At 42.1% G+C, this 20,930-nt stretch overlaps 2 protein-coding genes across 2 annotated transcripts in view; one reads left to right on the top strand and one right to left on the bottom strand.

Moving 5' to 3' along the window:
* Positions 1-1,338: 1,338 nt before the first annotated feature.
* Positions 1,339-7,104, bottom strand: LOC127493574 (translation initiation factor IF-2). Its single transcript, XM_070061298.1, has 5 exons — positions 6,725-7,104; positions 6,542-6,638; positions 6,306-6,397; positions 5,085-5,888; positions 1,339-3,499 (listed from the first exon to the last, which is right to left on the bottom strand). Exons 1-5 carry the CDS (start codon positions 7,102-7,104, stop codon positions 3,487-3,489), a joined length of 1,386 nt encoding a protein of 461 aa, XP_069917399.1. The 3' UTR covers positions 1,339-3,486.
* Positions 6,932-20,930, top strand: part of LOC100340625 (cyclin-dependent kinase inhibitor 2A) — a 26,417-nt gene continuing 12,418 nt past the window's right edge. Inside the window, exon 1 of the transcript XR_011385219.1 lies at positions 6,932-7,295. The gene's annotated coding sequence lies outside the window, so the exon portion shown is untranslated. The remainder of the gene's footprint in view (positions 7,296-20,930) is intronic.

Genomic DNA, 20,930 nt, shown 5'->3' with positions numbered 1-20,930 from the left:
TGAGTTATGGATTACAAAATGGAGGTTAGGACGAAGAATGAGTGATGTTTACATGGGTTTCAATGTAGGCCCAAAGCAAATGTAAGGATTATCCAGTGTTCTTCAGGTTTCTCTCCTCTTATGAATAATACAATTACACTGTATTTTCTTTATCTAAGCTTCAAACAAAGCCATTGTAGGTAATCACACATTTTTACAATGTGTATATGGGAGATAATACATAGACATAAAACATCAAACAATTTATTCTGTTTACTAACTCATAGACAAATCAGCAGACTATTGTCAACACAAAGTTCTTAAGGGTGACTGTTAAAAAGAGTTTTATGGAGTCATTTCTCTGTCCATCTAAAAGTCCCTAAGGTCCGCCAATTTTCTGAGACACGCAAGTACCCTTCAGGACCTAGGTATCCCTGCCAACATGCCACCTACCATTTTAAATTATAACCATGACTTGAAAGTAATTCAATTATCCTCCACTACTCTTTATTCTCAGGACTGCCTTTGATATTTAGAATTACCACAATAAGACTATTCTAGAATTTCATACTGGCTTTTGATCTGTTAAATGTCGTTGTAGGAGCAGGCGCTATAGCATAGCAGATAAAGCTGCTGCCTGCAGGGCTGGCATCCCATACTGGCACCGGTTCAAGTCCCGGCTGCTCCACTTCAGATCTAGCTCCCTGCTAATGCACCTGGAAAAGCAGAGGAAAGGGGTCCAAGTCCTTGGGCCCCTGCATCTACATGGGAGACCCAGAAGAAGCTCCAGGCTCCTGGCTCAGATCAGCCCAGCTCCAGCTATTGCAGCCATTTAGGGGGTGAACCAGCGGATGTAAGATATTTCTCTCATTCTCATTCTCTCTCTCCCACCACCCTGTAACTTCACCTTTCAAATAAATAAATGTCTTAAAAATAAATAAATAAATGTCACTGTAAACAGAAAGATTTAATACCACCCCTTTTCTAATGAAAAATTAAATGAAACTTCATCCCACATTTAGTTCCAAGTACTTGTTCTACCTATACAATGGTGGTATTGGTCCTAGAAGTCATTTGAAGAGAAGTTTAAAACCACTTCCATTTGAGGGAATTAGTTCTCAACCCTGGCTCCTTGTCAGAATCACTTGTAATGTTTTCAAATTCAGACTTGCTGATCAGATCCAGGTCTGTAGACTTACAGTCCCTAGGTTTGGGCTCCCAAATTTCTGTGGCTGTTATTTTAATAATTCCTACTCAGATTAAACGTTCAAAAAGTCTAGAAAGCAAAAAGCATTAAGTAAAAACCAGTGAAACCTCCCCACACACCCCCGTTCTCACTACTCATTGGTAATCACTACATTTTTTTTTAATGAACATGTATCTTTATTTCAATTTTAAAAGCCATCAATACAGTAACTGAATTTTCTTAGGTGAACTGCAAATATTTACATTAGAAATCAAAACCAATACAGATATTTTAAAAGACATCTAGTTTCTCATGTGCCTCCACATCAGCGAAGCATTTGGAAACTCCACTGTTTTTTTATGACAACTTTTGACTTCATGGGGACTCTGTGAGGACCTCTGGAATATCTGCTTCATAGGTCAGCCCATATTCAGGGCTTTCTTGAATTCCTTGTAAATTTCAATGAGCACCTTACCAAGTAAGTAGTACTTTAAATTTCAGTAGTTCTTAAAGGCAGTTTTTAAGAAATCAAATGTGCTCCCAATTTTTCCAAAATTGTACTAAAGATTTTTGAAATCCTTCATGTTCCAAAAAAATGATTAGGTCTCTTTACCAACTCTGCTGACCAAAGATGTTGAGGCCCAAAAGTCAGGCATGCCTCCTCTTCTTCTCAGTAAGTTATTTGGAATCATTAGAAAATTCGAGATGGACCATCCACAAGCACTAGCCTTATGATAAAGAAAAAAAAAAGTGGGGAGGGCCTTCATCACTATTACTAACATTTAATTATCCTTCTAGAAATATAGGTGCATAAAACTGTAAATATACTTCCATCAACACACACACATTTAGAAGATAAATGGATCATACTATTCTGTCATCTGTTTTTTAAATTAGCAATGGATTTTTGACAACTTCCATTTTCAAATCATGTAGATGCACTTCTTTTTCTTATGGCTGCAAACTTATGTTTCATAGATGAACCCTAATTTTTAAAACAATAGTTTCTTTTTATAAACATTTCTCTTTCTTCCATTTTGTTGCTATTATACACTGGCTAGAACTTTGCATATTTATATGAGTTATTTGTAGTAGGTTGTAGGCGTGAAATTGCTATGACTAAAGTATACTCCTTTATATATGTATGTATATACATCTGTAAAATCCATAGTTACATGTGTATGCACATATTTATATATTTGTGTGTATATCTTTTAATACCTAAAGATATGTGTGTATGTATACACACATAAATATATATTTTTCATATTTAGGAAACTGCTGAGTCAAATGATATATATGCATATGCATATATATATACACAAACACATGTTCCATATTTATATATAACTACATATATAGTATATATCTATATGTGTATATACATGCATATGTAGATATATACATATCTCCACACATTATTTCTGTGTACCTTTGCATACTTAGATAAATTGTGAGAGTGGAAGAGCTGAGTTGAAGGTGACATATATGCATATACAGTCTTGGTCAACACTATAATGTTGTCTTTCAAAGCAATTATGCCAGTATATAACAGTGTGTAGGAGTGAGTGGTTCCTGACAACCCTGCCACTTCATTTTCTTTTGTCACATTTATAGTGACATGCCATTGTTTTGTTTATATTTACTAATTAGACTGAATATATTTTTTCTTCATATACTCCATTGTTTGCATGTACTCTACTACAAGCTTCCTATTATATTCTTTAGCCATTTTTCTACTGGGTTGTATTTTTTTACTGGTTTGTGCATTTACTTATAAATTCTAGATATTAATCTTTTTGTTGCTTATGAACAAATAACTGTTTCCTAACTTTGCTTATGGTATCTCTTGTCTTATGCCTTTGGAGGTTTAAGTTTGAGCATGAACAGTAATAGGACTGTTTCTTATGAGATTTTGATAACAAGAATTACCTAAGGAATATCTGGTGTCTTATGATATCATGGGGAACCGACAGGACAAAGACAAGAAACATTCAGTAACCTTTTCTCCTCATCTCTGCCTGAGACGTACTTGCTGATCCAGAACAGAAAATTGTCTTCCCTATTAAAAAATAAATAAATAAATAAAACTCAGAGAACTATTAGTTTCTTAGGTCAATGGAAGAGAGTGAAGAAAACCTCCGATATTCAATGATTCTGTGTGCATAAGTGACTCACAATTAACTCACACACTCTACTGACTCTGGCCTTAGGGACAACAGAAAGCACATTGGGCTTGCACTCAAAAGACCTTGCTGATGATGCCAGCCTTGTCACTTGTTCTAAGCAGGAAGTGTCCAAGATCTGAACCTCTCTGGGCCTCAGTCTTCATACCTGCAAAATAGGAGTAACAATTCCAAATTCAAAGAGCTGCTGTGAGAACAAAAGTGAGATAAGTTAAAGTATATACAAAGGGTATTGCCCATTTCTTTGGATTTTTGAAGACCATGTAGTCAAAAATCACATATTAGTTGTTTTGCCAGAGAATCATCTTCATAATTGCACTTGCTTACCCTAATATTAAAATTAGAATTCCCCTGTATATCACAACTGGTAAAGAACAGGTGTTGGTTAACAGGGAAACCCAAGACTGAATTTAAAAGTATAAAATTTAAACTATGTAATCATTCTGTAACTCAACTGACATTCCTCTGAAATGGACAACGGCCTTATCTCCAGGACAAGTTCCTGTGGAGAGAAAGTGGCTATGGTTTAAGCAAAACATGCCCAATCCATACAGACAAATCCCCAAATTTCAATTTGGTTCAGAAACTGAGGGTCAGAAGAGCCCTCAGGTATGGTATGACAATGTGATGGTTTGTTTTATGTGCCAACCTGATTAGGACGTAGTACTCAGTTTTGTGGTAAAACATCACCTAAATGTTGCTATGAATGTATTTTTAAGATGTGATTAATAGTTAAGCCAATAAAAACTATTAATAGTTTTAATATTTAAATATTAATAGAAACTATTAATAGTTAATCCAATAGAAACTATTAAACCTCCATAATGCGAGTGGGCCTCATCCTACCTGTTGAAGGGTTGAAGAGAAAAGTATGAGGTCCCTCAAGAAAGAATTCTGCCTCCAGACTCTGACTCAGACCCCTTGCTGCAGGGTCACCAGCTGGTCAACCTGCCCCCCCAAATTAACAATTTGCCAGCAAGTCCCATCTCCAGCCCCCATCTCCCCAGCCAATTCCTCAAAGTACCTCTGTGTGTGTGTGTTTCCATATGTATATATACACTTCTATTTGTATATACACACATATACCAGCAGTCTTCCAAAACTTCATGGAAATGCACATTATCAAACAGCTATGCATGGATTTCAATTACTTTTGCACCAAAATAAGCTTATCTTTTAAATCTATCTTCCAGTAACTTTCTAAAGTACCCTCTTGTGTACACACCACACCACACACACACACACACACACACACACACTACTGGTTCTGTCTCCCTAGAGAACTCTGGCTAAAATGAGTAACAAATTCAAGAGATGTGTAAGAAGGGCCTTCCCCACCACGGTTTAATGCCTGCCTGGGCCCAGGAAACCCGTCACCACTGGCAGTTCTTCAGCTGTTTCCCTTCACAACTGCCCAACCAAGCGCCCTCATTACATTGGATTTTCACTCGTTCATCTCTCCTTTGAGGTTTTTTGGGGGTTGGGGGTGGGGAGGGCAGGGCCCGTGTCATGATCGCAGAGAAGACAGAGCAGGATCCGGTTCCCGCGGAGCTCGTGAGAGACAGACACAGCAAACAGGTAAGCAAACCTGCAGTTAGGACCACTGCTGTCAGGACAAAGGCAGCGCGCGCTGACAGTGCCTGCCTGAACCGGGCAGCATTTCTTCGCGGCGACAGCTGAAGACACAACTCCAGGAGGAGCCAGCCTCGTGGAGAGCGAGAAGGAACGCTTACCCCGGCAGCAGGGCGGCAAGAGCCGCAGCACGCGGCACGGCGCTCGGGAGCCTGGGCGGGCACTCAGGCCGCAGCCCCGCGCTCGGGAACAGCCGACAGGGGCATCTACGAATACCTGACAGACATTCAGAGCGGCTGTGCAGCGACGGCCAGTCCCTCGGTCCCGAGTTCGGACAGCGACGTCCTGTGACGGGTGGGGGATGGGAGCAGGGAGGCCGCGCGTGCTCCGCCCGGCCCCCGGGTGACAGCACGGCCATAACGCGGTAGGTGGCCCCACCTTCCTCCTCGCGGAGCGCTGGGGCTTGGCGTCTGATCCACTGAGAGCTCCGCCAGCTCCCACGCTGCCGTGGAATGGGTCCCGCTTCTGCAACGAGGCCACTAGGCCCAAGCAGACGAACGGAAACCCGCAGCGAGGCGGGCTCCATTTCCAGGCTTCGAAAGCCGGGCCCAGTCCTGCAGCGTCCTGCGCACGCCGGGCCGCCGGGGTCGCCGCTCCAGCCCCGCGAGACTCTGGACAGATCCCCGCAGACCGCAGGCCCCTCGGAGGTCCGGGCGCCCAGGCAGCGCGGCGCGCCTGGAGCCGGCGTCCCGGCTCGACTTCCCTCTCGCCGAGAGCAGCCGGGCCAGCGTCCGAGCTGCAGACCCCGAGCCGATTCGCCAGAGTGCGCCCTGGGACCCGGCTCTCCGTGTCCTCGGCCGCCTCCGCGTCCTTGCCTCACCCCCGCTCCCCGCCGCGCCTTCCTTTCCTTCCCCGGCTTTTCCTGCTCCGAGAGGACCGCGGCGGGGAGGAGCAGGGCAGTGTGTCTAGAAAGAAAGGATCAGTGATGTGGAAGGAAACTGGGGGCAGAGGGCGGGGGCGGGGAGAAGAGGGAGGGACGCGCCGCGGGGACAGGCAGCGGGAGCCGCGGGTGTCGCAGGCCGGGCGCTGAGGGGGAAGCAGCGGACCCAGCTGAAGGACCCAGAACCGCGCCGCGCCGGGCGCCCGGGAGCGGCCCCGGGTGGGGTGGGGGGAGGGGCCGCGGCCGGAGGAGGAAAGAGGAAGAAGCGCTCAGATGCTCCGCCGCATCTTGAAGTCAAAACCGAAAATAAAACAGCCCCCGAAGAAGCGGACTGGGTTCGAGCTCCAGCCCGGCGCCCCTCGCCCCGGGCGGGCGACGCGACAGCGGGTCCCGGCAGGGGTGCGCGCACCGATTGGGCCCGCGGGGTCTCCGCTCCGCCTACCTGGTCCGGCGCCGGCCCCAGCTCCAGCGGCGCCCAGAGACCGCAGCCGGCAGCGCGCAGCGGTTCGGCTCAATGTCGCTGGCTTCCCAAACCTAGAACCGGAGCGGAGCGGCATTTTCTTTCAAAACTGACACTCAGCCTCCTGATTGGCGGACACAGCCATGAGAGGACCTTGCTCGTCTCTCTTTCCTTTGCTCTTTTAAGTAATCCGGTGTTGCAGAAAACAGAAGACAGACTCCGGACGTAGGGCGTGAGGAATAAAGGCCGCGGACAGAGGCGCGGGCCGGGAGCGGGGAGGCTAGCGGGACCCGAGCCGCGGGAGCGCGGCTGTTCCTGGTAGGCCGCGTCAGGTGACGGATGTTGCGAGGGGGGCGGGCTGCCCGGGGATGCGTTCTGGCTGCAGGCGCTCGGGCTGTCACCGCGTGGGGCGCCCGCGCTGAGGGTGGGAAGGTGGCGGGGCGGGGGGTGGGGGCGCGGATAGGGCGGGAAAGAAGCGGTAGGCGGGAGGCAGAGGAGCCCAGGGCGCGAGCACCCCAGCGCGCGCCTCCCTCCGGGCGCCCGCGACAGCCTTTCCCGCGCGCGCCGGACACTGAACGGTCCCGAGCCCTTGGAAGGTGGAGAGGAGGAGGGGGCCGGGCGCGCGCAGGGACGCGAGTGCGCGCCTTCGGGGCGGAGATGGGTTGGGGGCGGCGCGCGGGTCTGAGTCTGCAGTCGGGGGGCCGGGGCGGTGCTGCTCACCTCCGGTGCCAAAGGGCGGCGCAGCGGCTGCGGAGCTCAACGGTGGTGGAGGCCAGAACATGGTGCGCAGGTTCTTGGTGACCGTCCGCATTCGGCACGCGTGCGGCCCGCCTCGAGTGAGGGCTTTCGTGGTGCAGATCGCGCGGCCTGCGGGTGAGTGGGCGGCGCGGAGCGTGCGGGCCGATGCGGCCCTCGTGCTGATGCTAGTGAGGAGCCAGCGCCGAGGGCAGCAGCCGCAACCTAGAAGACCAGGTAGGAAAGGCCCTCCGAAAATCCCGGGCGCTGTGGCGCTCGGCTGATTGCGTTTGGCGTGATTTAATACACAGATAAGTCATGGTCCTGGCGAGGCGAGGAGGAGGAGGAGGTTACGGGGGCGGGGGATGGACGCTGTTTCCCCCGGTCGGGTTCCAGTGGCTTAGAGATGCGACTCTCCCGAAACCTTGCGCCCCGAGCCCTCTTCACACCCTTGCTTGGTGCTGTGAAACTCGGAGGGCCACGGAGAGCTGCTCAGCCCACCCTAGAAGTCAGGGACCGTGAATTTCCTGGGTGGGAGTCAGCAGACCGCACACACACGCACACCTCGTGGGCAAGGTGTATTTTCGGCACACTGCCTTTCGCCCTGGGGGGAATTTAGGCTAACGGTCTTTGTTTTCTGGAGGCCGCCTTTTTTTTTTGGTTCCTCCCTCTCCCGGGCCTCCGAGCTCGGGCACCCCTCCCTCCTTCTAGGAGAGCAGAGGACACGCGGGAGTGGGAGCCCGCGCAGTTCGACTTCCTGATCGAAGGATCAGTAACTGCCCCTGGAGCAAACACGTGCTGTCGGGGATCTTGCAGCCAGCAGAGGTGCGCTTACGTGGTCAGGAAAAAGTGGCTGTCTCGTCGGCCTGGGCGACAGAAAGTCCTCGGGACCTTGCTCCTGTGTTTAGCAGACGAGAGAGGTGCAGTGAGGTCCCCGAGGAATCACATTTCAGCCTGTTTTCTTCATCTCTGACCACAATTAACACAATTTTTAAAAATGAGGCCTACTTCTTAAAAAACAGAATCCGAAGTAGTTTTATCCTCAAGTGGGATGAATCTTTGCACACAGTGTAATTTCCTACGACCAGAGACACTGGGGAAAACGATCTAGTCACAATATGCTGAATGCTAAATTAAAACTTGGATAATAAGTCTAAAAATAATTTAGCGAGGCGCCATTTCTTGTGACCTTCCTGGTGGCATGGCTTTCCCCGGAGTTTATAGCTTCAATAAAGCAAAGGCCTGTAAAGAGACAGAGAGGGAGCTTCTTTACTACTACGAGGTTGATTGGCTTTTTGACGTGAAAGTGGAAAACTATCAGCGTTTTTGATGCCTCAATTTCTGTTAGCAAAAAATCTAACAATGAATAGCATAAATGTGCATTTCTTCATATTGCTATGAAAGCTCACTTTTTAAAAAATCAAACCAGAGATTTTAAGGCTTGCTAGATCTCATTTTAGTTTATTTTAAAACATCAACAAGACCCTGCTTTATTTTCTAACAGTGGCTTATCAGCAAACGCTTAGCCATTTTGAAACATGTGCTTGAATTTAGTGGTTAATATTCCTCTCTTTATAATAGTTGTCTTATTTCTATAGTTAATATTATTCCCTATATAAAATTACTTATATTACAAAGTTGCTTATGGAAATCTATAGTAACAAAGTAAAAAATAGGTAGGAATGTAAATACTAAAATCCTGTATTTTCTATTTCAGGAATATGAAACAATATTATGATTAGGGAGTATATTCACTTTGAATATATTTGTGATATAAAATATTAATATAAAAATGACAGGCATGTTGAAAGCAGTCATTCATTTTTATTTAGGTATAAATCAATTTTCAGAAATTATGTGTGAAGTTATTTAAAAGCGTATTCATTATATGAAAGGCCTGATTTTCAGCAAGCATCTGATGATAAAACACACTGTTTGAATAGAACAGACCATGCCTTGAAAATATGTGCAATTTCCAGCTTAGTATGTGAAATTATACACGTACAATATAAACATCTGGCAGTGGTAATTATAATGCTATGTAATCATAAATTTCACATTTATATATTAGTCCTGTGGTTATATGCATTTAAGAATATATATGAATGCTAATTGCATTGGGACTCATGCAGTTTCTTGAGGTGCAAGAGCAAAAAAATTACTTGTATGAATTTTGTATTTAAAGTCAATACAAATATGTAAGATATTACTTTAACATTTTCTAAATTTCTTCAAAAATATTCATTATGCCTTTATTTTTATGGGATTTATAGTATATATAATGAAATTCTATATTACTAGTTTCTTATCCACATATACCTGATGAATTATGCTATTGATCTGTAACCTTTTGCCTTGGTGTGCTTACAAGTAGTCATAGTTTCATTATGAAGATAAATGTGCATTTATTTGTATCTATTGGGAGCTTTTAGTGTTTTACCATACATTTTATAGCAGAGTCATCTTGAGGTTTTAAGTAGTGTGCAGTTGGCATAAATAAGCATTCCCAATGAATATACTCCCTAATTTGTATTGTGTTCTAAATGAACATTAGGCATTTCAGAGATCAATATTTAATATTCACTTTGCTTCTTTAAGGACTATTGAATTTAAAAAAAGATCATTGTCATCCTAAGGCAACAATATCATGGCCTGTTGCTCTCAGTGTCTGTAATGTTTCACAGACCTGCTATTACATGTTAGTTCATCACTGGTAGCTACTGTTACCAGTTTAGTTTTCCTAATGTGAATGATTCCTGTTAGTAAAGTAGTACAGATCATTTCAAAAAATATTCTTATAGCAAAGCTGAACATCTTTTACTCTTTTAAAATCTTTAATACTTTTTGAGATACATGAAAATCTTATTAGTCTTCTATACTAAAACACCTAGGCCGAACTAAAACTGAAACTCCATGCTAAAACACTGTAGACTCTTGCCACAAAACCCAATCTCAGAGTATTTTGGTCCTTCATTTCTGAAGTTTAAATTATGTAAGCAATGAGTATGGTTTCTCTTTCTAAACACAAACTTATAATATTGAACATGCATTTTTTTAAAAAAGTATGGTTCTCTAAATTCTGATTCTCACATACCTAATCACTAATATTATCTTTATTGCCTGATGAAATTAATGCACTTTCTGGAAATCTCCATAGGCAAGAAAAAGTTTTGTAGTATGTATCAAAAGCTTTTGGATTGTTATTAATTTTTTACTTGAAAAGGAAACAGAGATTTCCTATCCAGTATTTTACTCCTCAAATGCCTACAACAGCAGGGGCTGGAATAACACTAAAACTGGAAGCTCAGAACTCATTCAAGGTCTTCTAGTGAGTGGCAGGGACCCAACTACTTGAGCTGACTCCCAGGGTGTGGAAACTGGATGCAGGACCCCAAGCCAGGTGGTCCAATATGCAATGTGAGCGTCCCAAGTAGCTAGGCCAAATGAAGGCCCCAAGAACTCTAAAAAGACTCATATATGCATTTCAGAAATTCTATATCTAGGAATCACCCTCAGGGAAGAAAGATTCTAATAAAAATCGACAGAGATGGATAAATAGTAGCAAGAAATTGAAGGTCGCCTAAAATTCTAGCAGCAAAATTTTAAATCATGTCACATGATTTATTGAATATTGAAGAATATTGAAGAATATTTAGTAGAATATTAAAATCATGAAATTAGGTGAGTTTTTAAAAGTTAAGATTCAAAGCTGTACATAACCTTTTTTTTCTCTAGCATACACACGCACGTTTGCTGTCTTATGGGCACTCTCTCTCTCCCTCTCACTATATAATGGAATTTAGTTATTTCCTCTGGATGGGAGGTTGGGGGAATGATATTTTCTTCCTTACATTTTTGAGTGTTCAAGGTGCTGTGACCCTCACCAGCAAGCTCCATGGCGTTTCCAAAGTCGTTGGTTCTGTATCTATTGCCGTTAGCCTTGGGTGGGTAGAGAAGAGCAAGGCGGACGGGATTTGTGCGCGTATATTAGAAGGTGGCCTTAACAGTCAGGGAAAGCAGGACAGGGCCCTAACGGGAGACACACGTAGTTCCATCTTAGAAGGTTCTTGGGTTCTAGGCCTCTGGTCCTAACACTTGCGTCCTCCTGACGATCTCTTCTCCCAACCCCACCCCTCCTCACCCTCCCGCGCCCGCACAAGACCTCTCCCCGCGACTCCAGGCAGCGGCTTGCTGCCTTCCCCACCCCCTAGAGCTCGGTTGGGGTTCAAGCGGTGTCCCCAGGACCCCAAAGAGCGTCAGTAGGTGGCAGGTGGAATTCGCGCTGCTCTGATCTCCGCTCGCCCACCCGCTGCTCCCCTGCGTCCTCTACCCCTACCTCCGCATCCTCTAAGTTCCTAGAGACAGAGGCTGCTGATGCCGAAGATTTCATTAGCACTAGCGCAGGACCCTCCAGCGAGAGTGTAAACGCTTGGCCCATTTAGATCCCTCTCCCCACCGCCATTTCTCGAAGCCCGCCCCCCCCCCCCCCCAGCCGTGTCCGCCGGTAATAGGTGATCACGGTGACGGTAACTACAGACACGGATTTAATCACATTGTGAGGCTCCATTAGGAGGAAAGGCAGTGGGGGAAGCGGGCGGAGTCTGCGCGGGCCTCCTGGATGCCGGAGGGAGGGAGGGAAGGAGGGAGAACTGGAGGCATCCTCCAGTCGCCAGCCCGGCTGGGTGCTGGCTAGGCCTTCTGTGGCGGGGGCCGGGGTGGGGAGCGAGTCAGGTGAGCCGGGGAACCTGGGCGTGGAGCGCCTCGCAGCCCTGGCGGCCTTTCCGTTCTCTCGCTAGCTGGAGACACAGGGGAGTGGAAAGGCCTCCCCATCTCGGTTTCTTGTCTGGGGGTGCAGGACGATGTAAAGACTAGCCTAGTGATGATGTCTCACAACTGTTTTCTTTTTACATTACAGCTGCTCCCAAGTTTGAAAAATGCCACCCCCATGCCCCCCGCCCAGTTAAAACATTCAAATGAAATCGCTAATTAGAATGAAGAGTTCTTAGGGGTTATTAAAACAAGATCTGCTTCTGAGACAACAAGCCAAATGATGGAGAACACGGTTTTGTTCAGTAGGGCAAGGAAGATCTCAAAGGCTTTGACTCCTCGTAGAAAATGCCCACAATTCGGGACCTCAGTAGAATCCCCATATCCTAAATCATGTGTATTCAGCAAGCCCAGGTGTACTTACAGTTGTTGAAGTTAATCAGTGTCAATAGCATTTGTTTAAGGGAGAGAGGACTGAGGAAAATCTTGCTGCTTGTCTGTGTTTCTCAGTGTAGTCACTTGTTTCACGAACCCTGGAAAGAGCTTCACATTTGGGCAGAACTATATAATTAAATAATAATAATAATAATACAAAGGAAAAAATATCACACGATTTAAATTCCCAAAGAATCAGAGATCCATTATAAAAGAGAAAGTTGACTTTTATATTGTAACATTGGCTATGTCAGTGAAAGCACAATATTTGTATCACAAAGAACTTTTTAATTCTTCTTTACCCAGCTCTGTTTTCTCCTTCACCTGCGCAACAAAATCTTGTGATTGATTTAAATAGTTGTACAGTGGGGATTTTTTAAAGGGAAGAAAGCTTTTGTAGTATTTCAGAAGGCTATGAACAAAGATGTAATCTCTTACGCAAATTGAAACTAATAAAATTGTACAATTGGAGTAGAGTAAAAAATGCCTTTGCTTCTTCATTTAAGCATGTAAGTAACCAGAAGTCAAGAAAGCATGGCAGACGTTATCAACAATATTATTACTTGGATGCTATAAAAAATATATATTTCTGCACTTCACTTCCAGAAAATCTGATCCCTTTACTACAAGTCTCTTAAGTCATCTCTGTTACGAGTGGCCCATTGGGATACAATTCGACAAATACAGGCAATGTTGCTTTTTAGTATTAGTTTTACTTATTTATTTTAAAACTGAGTTTCTAAGTTAGATTTTAATTTATAGTCAGTAGGTCACACTTTGGGTCCCAGGAAGGAAAGTCTGGGCATCAATGGAGGTATTTCACCAAATGGAGCATGCACTTCACTGTTACATGATCCTTCATCTGAACAAGAAAAAAAAAATTGCCTTTTAGATGCCAGATTTTCATAACCAAAACATAATATTAGAATTATGTAACAGTATATATTTATGTTTTAAAGCTTGAAACTTGAAACATTTCCACAGGGGGTGTATATTGTATCTTTTAAAAAGCATTATAAGCACTTACCTCTGTTTACACAGGATAAATGAATCTCATTCTCGGTCTCTCTGTCTACACATTCCTACAAGTGTGTGTGTGTGTGTGTGTGTGTGAAGGGTTTTTTTAAATTTCATTTTATTATCCAAATCAGGCTCATAATAAACATGACAACCTGCAATTATGTAGGACAGAAAAAAACAAGTCAGAAATGTTTCAGGGGCTTATATTGGTTAAGATCAAAGCTTGATTGCAGTTAAAGGTAGCTCTAACAGAATAAAGCACTTACGGACAAAATGATGAGTCTGTGTCTCTCTAAGAGCCAAATAACAAGGGTGTAAATACCGATGAATAATTTAAGCTTAAGAATAATTTCCAAGAAAAACAAAAATATTCCTCCCAGATTATAGTCATATTTTTTCTGCTTTTAAACTAACTTTGTCTAATATTACACCAATGACTTTGCAGATGCATTAGAAAAAGCTTATGTTTTGCTTTCTTTTCTCGAGGGCCACCATTTTCTTGCTCTGATTCTCCAGGCTGCCAGTTCTTCTGACTCAGCAATTGTATAACTCTCTCACCCAATTTAAAGAAACAGCAGCTACCCGCAGAACAATCACTGCCCCCAACTAAAAATTTTTCCCACTCTGTAGAGTAAGTAGTATCTTTTATCTCTGAAATAAGTGTTAAATGCCCATACAACCTGAGCACCCAATTTTACACCATGAAATTTGCATGCTGAGTAGCTAAAGGTGAATATATTTTGTATAACATTTGATTTTTAAAAGAAGTTTACTGAAACTTTCTTCCAAAAGCATACAATAAGCTTCTCTTTTCCTTCAGAAATGATTGTGAGGAACTTAACAGAACAGTTGGACTTGCGTTGTCTCATTAATTTTCCCAGTATACTTCTGTTTTAGATATTTTATTTTCTCATTTCATAGATCTGGAGATTGAGGTTCAGATAGGTTTCATGGCTTGCCCAGAGTCACTGGTAATTAGTACATGATTGAGGTTGATATATGTATGGTTCAGTTTATATATATATAAACTCATGTGTATATACATATATGCATACATATATACATATATATATATATATATGGTTCAGTTCTACCCCTTCTGGTTTATTGTTGTTTTGTAAGTTTGTTTAAGCTTCTTGGGTCTCTGTGGCATTCAGCATCAGGCATATCATATATGTCCCAGTAAATATTTATTGATTGAGTGAATAAGAAAATTATGAAAAAATAAGGCAATATAATAACTGAAGTTCTTATGGGCTCTAAAAATCACCAAATCAAAATAAAACAAAGAAGTTAACATCTTTTAAAAATATATTTCTTGCCAAGAATAAGATGAATTGAAACTGCTCTTGTATGTCTAAGGTATTTATGCCCACTTTAATTTATGCAACCAGCATAGGAACTACTTGGGGCATGTAGTTAGTAGAAAAATCATCTTGGTGTTCACATGAACTCTGATCATATTCCTTTTTTTCTTAAACTTAATAGCTATTATAAGTATTAGGACTAAGTACTTGAAATCTCATTGCTTCCACTTTCTCTTATGTAAACTGGAGACAATAGTACCCTATAGTATTCATAGAATAATAACTGGATACAATAGCAATGTTAAGATTCATCGTAAACTTTCAAGTAACATAAACCATGTCATTAAGAAAGCACCTACTTCTTTAGGATTTAATTACTCAGAGTAGCCAAAAATTCCTGAACTCCATTTGAAAGAATATATGCATCATAATAAAAATATATTTATTCAAATGTCTAACACATTTCAAGGTGTGAAATAAAATCAATGTATAGATGTCTACTTTTTAATCTACATTTGATGGAAACCTTATGTGGTGGCCTTCAGACAGTAATTCTAAGCTCTAGTGTTTATAATTATTAGGTAATCAATATTTATAAACCTCTGTTTTCTAAGGCTGAACATCACATGATTTTTAAAGAACTGAAAAAATAGTTATTAACCTATCTTCAAATTATTTTAAAAATAAATATACAAAATAATTTCTAGAGGGTCCCTGGGGGTAATTATAGTCTTGATTTCTTCAAAATGATTGTTGCATTCGGAATATCTGAATCAAAACTTTTGGGCATAAAAACTCTAAAAATTCTTTATTATTAAAAATAGCATGTGTAAGAGATGGAGGAGAAAGAAGCAGAAAACATGAAAGTCATCCGCAAAACCTTCAAAATGTCTGCTTTAGACACTGACCTGAAAATATGCACATTTGAAGAAGTTATTGATAAGTAGTATATCAAAGAGACAAAATACAGTAAATGTACTTCCTGTGGTCATCAGCTGAAAAGGCAGGGCATGTTTTAAAGGAGGAAGGGTTGAGAATAAAAGTTTAGGAAAGCAAATTTTGCAACTTTTCAGTTTTGTGTCTTCCACTTGAAATGCACCCCAAGAAGTGGTAGCGGAAACACAGAAAACAACACAGTGACACACTCCAGAGTCACTTCCCATGATTTAATGAGTTTTTTTTTTCTTTTTCTAGATGCTCTTTTGTTGTAAGACAGGCAACTTTGTCACAGAGAAGCCCTGTTTTCAGCTAGTTAGAATTCAGAGAAGGCAGGGCTCTTCATATCTTTTGGAAGGGAGTTTCCTGTTGAAATAACACATACCTACAATGAATAAAAAAATACCCAACGGAAGATAGGCCTTTATGGCCTAAATAATAAACATGATGGTAAATGTCATACGTATTCTCAAAAAAGAGTTAAGTTTTTCTAACCTGATGTACACCTGAATTTTCGTACAGCTGATGTTCTTGATTCCTCAAAATAACTTTGTGAGGTAAGTTTTATTTTCCCTACTTTGCAAGGTGAAAAAACAGACTTCAGAAAGTTAAGATAATTTATTCAAGCCTCAGGTAAGGGAACAGAGGCTCAGAAAGAATATCTAACTTTTTCAAGCCTTCAGTTCTGGTAAAAAGGGATGGGCTCTGATTGTGCCGGCCTATTCCCTTGCACTGCATTGATGTCTCCTCCACAATTATAATTAAGGATATGATTGCCATTCCCACCATCCATATTTAACCAAGTCAAAATAAGCAGCTATGGCCATACAAAGAATAACAAGAGAGAACCTGAGTCCAAAAGCTGTGGCAAACATTTTTTAACTGGGTAATTTTGGCAATGTGCCACCCCTCCATTTTATTATCAGTAAATCAAAGAGATGGCTTATTGAAAAGCGGTTTTGCAATATGTATTAATGAGCTTTGTACTCTTTGGAAAGCTGCAACATTGTTTGTTGTAGCAATTAGAAACATCTTATATACTAATGTAACAGCAGGAGCCTTATTAAGTAAACTAACAACTTTTTTCAGTAGAATATTTTACACTTGTTACAAGTAATGTTTATGAAGTTCACGAAGAAATTTCAGTAATGCTCTCATGATATGAGTTAGGGAAAGCTCCTTTCAAAACTGGACAATATCTACAAGGTAAAGACTGAGCAAGCAAAAAGGAAGGAAATATTTCAAAATGTCAATAGTTATTGCTTCTGTGTAGTGTATCACTTTCTTTATGCTGCTCACTCCTCTTTTTTTATTTTTAAACATATATGAGCTATAGTTAGGGAAAAATCATCCAAAATGGAGGAAAATGGATTAAATGAGGGGATTTTGAGATCCAAAAGTTCTATCACCAAGTTCTTGAAAGTAGATATTGTTATCTTGGTCCCGGTATTGCAATCTGTTTGGGAGCTCAGACCTTAAAGGCAAGAAAGCATAGTTGAGTTGTATACCTTATACTGTATAAATTAGTCACATGGAAGCATCCTACTGGAAAGGGTATGGACCTCTCAGACAGAACTGGGAACCTTGAGTAAAACTGCTTAATAATACTTGTCCCGTGGGTAGGTTTCAATGAATGATAGCCACTATTGTTTTCTTGGCAACTCTGAGCTTCTTTTTGTCTTTGTTTCCCCCCTCCTTCCCCTCCCCTGCCTCCCCTCCCCCTCCCCTCTCCTTCCTCCCTTCCCTTTCTTCTTCTTCTTCTCCTTTTCTTCCTTCTCTCTCTCTCTCTCTCTCTCTCTCTCATCTATATGTCCTCTAATTATATGCCTATTGCTTATATTGTTTCCCAGGATGAGGCTAATCTCAATATCTGAATATATAAACAAATTACAAATATGCCCACATTAACAGAAATACCTATATACAACACACAAGTATGGACACATACTCATATATTTACAAACAGACATGGCTGTCCTAATCTTTTAGTTCTTTCAGCTGACCAAGCAGCTAAAAACAAATATAAGTAATTCACCATAAGAATTTCTTCAACATGCAAAAGGATAAATTTACAGAATAGTTGTTAGGAAGTGATTATTTTATCAGCTGCAAAGGTTTCTCATTTAGAATTCATGCTAGAGATATTTTAATAGCATATTTATTAGATTTAAAATCACATGTGTTTTATACACAATTTAGAAAAGTCATCTAGAGATGTGGCATTTCACTTAATGGTTAACCATCTGGTATTGGAGTACCTACCTGGGTTTGATTCTCAGGTTTTGTTGCTGACTTTGGTTCCTGAATCCACCCTCCTGGCAGTGCAGACTGGGAGGTAGCACAAGGAATTGAGGGAGACCTGGATTGTGTACCTAGCTCCTGGATTCCACCCAGCTCATGCCTCAGTCTTTGCAGTCATTTGGGGAATGAACCAATGTATGAGAGTATTTTCTCTCACTCATGTGCTCTCAAGCTCTCTCTTCCTCTCAGATAATATTTTTTTTAAATTAAAAATAAGTGACATCCAAAGTGGACATTTGCACAGCAGTTAAAATGCTACTTGGGACACCCACGTGCCATATCAAGGTGCCTGGAGCAGAGTCCCTGCTCTACTTCAGATTTCATCTTCCTGCTAATGTGCAATGTGGGAGGCAGCAGGTGATGGTTCAAGTACTTCAGTCCCCACCACTCACGCAGAGGCCCTGTATGCAGTTCCAGGCTTCTGGGCTCAGTATGGCTCAGCTCAGCCTGTTGTGGGCATTTGGGGAGAGAACAGTGGATGAAATGAAATATCTCTCTCAATCTCACCCCCTCTCCTTTTTTCTCTCTGCTTTTCAAATGAATTAAAAAAGCAAAAATGAAACTGTAAGGGGGCTGGTGCTGTGACGTAGTGGATAGAATTGCCACCTGTGATGCCAGCATTCCATAGGGCACTGGTTTGAATCCTGGCTGCTCCTCTTCTGATCCAGGTCCCTGCTGGTGTGCCTGGGAAAGCAGAGGAGAATGGCCCAGGTACTTGGGCCCCTGCACCCACATACAGGACCTGGAAGAAGCTCCTGGCTCCTGGCTCCTGGCTCCTGGCTCCTGGCTCCTGGCTTTGGCCTGGCCCAGCCCTCGTCATTGTGGCCATTTGGGGAGTGAATCAATGGATGGAAGATCTCTCTCTCTCTCTTTCTCTCTCCCTCCCCCTCTCTCTGTAACTCAGACTTTCAAATAAATAATATTTTTAAAAAATAAAAATTAGAAAGAAAAGGCATCTGCTTTATAACATGTAATACACTTCTAAGTTTTTCTCAAATTATCAAGACAGTAGTACAGATTTTATATCCAGTTATAACCACTTTGGAGGAAAAAGGGCAGAAAATCATGACTTACCAGTAATCATGAATTAAGTCTATAATAATTAAGGCATTTTGAATTTTGTGCTGCTTGCTAAGATCCTGCTTGGGCAGAAAGAGAAATTTTGTCATATTTCTGAGTGTACAGAAATAGTATGGAACCCCTAAAAGAGTGCCTTGGAAAATAATAATTCTCAATAATTATGCATATTAATTTAATTAGAGAACAACAGGGAGAAAGAAACAACCTCCATTTTAACGCCGTGTAGATCTGTTCCTGCATTTTCTGAGCAAGCTTGCTTGGAAACCTGCTCTGTTGTCTAAGAGGTCTCCATTTCATGCTAAAGCTACATTTTTCTCCTTGTGAAAAATAAATAATTAGGGTGGCCATTAAGCTGCCACTTGGGATGCTCACATCCTTTAGCAGACTGCCAGTTCAAGTTCCAGCTACTCCTACTCTGCTGCTTATCCACCTCTCTGCTAATGCACATGGGAGGCAGCAAATTATAGCTCAAGTTCTTGAGTCCCTGCCACCTATGTGAGAGACCTAAGTGGAGTTCCTGTCCTCAGCCTGGCTCCCATCTAGCCTAGCCCTGGCTGTTGCAGGCATTTGGGGAGTGAGCCAGCAGATGCAAACATCTCTCTCTCTCTCTCTCTCTCCCTCTCTCTCTCTCTCTCTCCCTCTCCCCTTTCAAATAAATAAAAGTAAACAGTAAAAGAGAAAATAAATGTTAAATTCCTTGACACTTTTCACCTAAGAGTGCTTCTTTCCTATTTAAAAGACTCTTATCACCCAGATTTGACACTGAAAACTCAGAATCCTTACCCGGGGACACCTTGAGGGAAATCTATTGGCTGGGGTCAACAACCATCTCTTGCTGCACCATTGTTACATTAGCACTAGAATTAAGTATGTGCTCAAGGAGACAAACTAGGTGATGCAGCTAGGCCTAGGACCCTCATTTCTTCATGTTATTGTGTTTCCAAATTAAAGGGGTACATGGAATTATCTTTGATGGCCTCTGTCTTCCATCAGTTCCCTACTGCAGCTAGCATCCTATCCAATAGCCCATTTACACAGGCTTAACACAGCTATGGCTAGAAGCTCCACCACAGGTTATACACCTTGCTCTGATAAGCTGTTTCCTAAGGAATTCCGCTGCATTATGGGGTTCTTTCTAGATTCTGAAATGCGCCCCACCCATGCCCAGTAACACAGGTCTGAGGTATCAAAGTATGCATCACCCCAGTCTCCCTTTCCCTACACTGTTCATTTAGCCTTTCCTAAAGAGCTCATCTGGAATGAAGACAACCTTCCTCCTCCAGAGAAGCAAATGAATGGATGGTTTTTGCCAATACATACTCTTGACTATAGGCCCTTCTCTCTTTATATCCACAAATTTTAGCCAAGTGCCTGATACTTTTTGTCAAGCAAAATTACGAATGATGATTCTGAGAAAAGCAACTCCTATTTGTCTACAAATTTGTTGCATTAGAGTAATATATGACACAGTACAAAAGTCAAATTTCAGAATGTGAAAAGTCACTCATGGGGCAGGCACTGTGGAGCACAGAGTTAAACAGCAGGCTGTTCAAGTCCTGGCTTCCCCACTTCTGATCTAACTTCGAAAATGAGCCTGAGAAGCAGTGAATGATGATTCAAGTACTTGAGTTCCTGACAACTGCATAGGAGACCCAGATGGAGTTCCTGGCTCCTGGCTTCAGCTTGGAACAGCCCTGGCTGCTGTGGCCATTTGTGGAGTGAACCAGTGGATGGAAGATCTCTTTCTTTCTTTCTCTCTCATTACTCTGCCTGTCAAATAAATAAATAAATCTTAACAAAAGAAAAAGTCAGTCACATGCCCATCTGAGTTCTTCATCAACAGACTTTTCTATATTCTTCTAAAAATATCTTATGTATATTTTATTTTTAACCTCAGACTTTATCACCGAATGATTATTTTTAGTAACAATGCTAATATTGAAAATGGAAAATATATGTACACATCTATGTATGTTTATATGCATGTTTTTAAAAAAGTTTTTGTATATTTTATTTCACTTGATAT

This window comes from Oryctolagus cuniculus, chromosome 1 (genome assembly GCF_964237555.1).
Source record: "Oryctolagus cuniculus chromosome 1, mOryCun1.1, whole genome shotgun sequence".
Taxonomy (NCBI): domain Eukaryota; kingdom Metazoa; phylum Chordata; class Mammalia; order Lagomorpha; family Leporidae; genus Oryctolagus; species Oryctolagus cuniculus.
This window is presented reverse-complemented; position numbering and strand designations above follow the sequence as displayed.

Excerpts from the sequence above, each read along its gene's own strand:
- LOC127493574 (XM_070061298.1), bottom strand. The coding sequence starts at position 7,104 with ATGTTCTGGCCTCCACCACCGTTGAGCTCCGCAGCCGCTGCGCCGCCC. Across the intron at positions 6,639-6,724 it reads CAGCGCGGGCGCCCCACGCG|GAACAGCCGCGCTCCCGCGG; the intron begins GTGACAGCCCGA and ends GCGGCCTACCAG. Across the intron at positions 6,398-6,541 it reads CCTCACGCCCTACGTCCGGA|GTTTGGGAAGCCAGCGACAT; the intron begins GTCTGTCTTCTG and ends CTCCGGTTCTAG.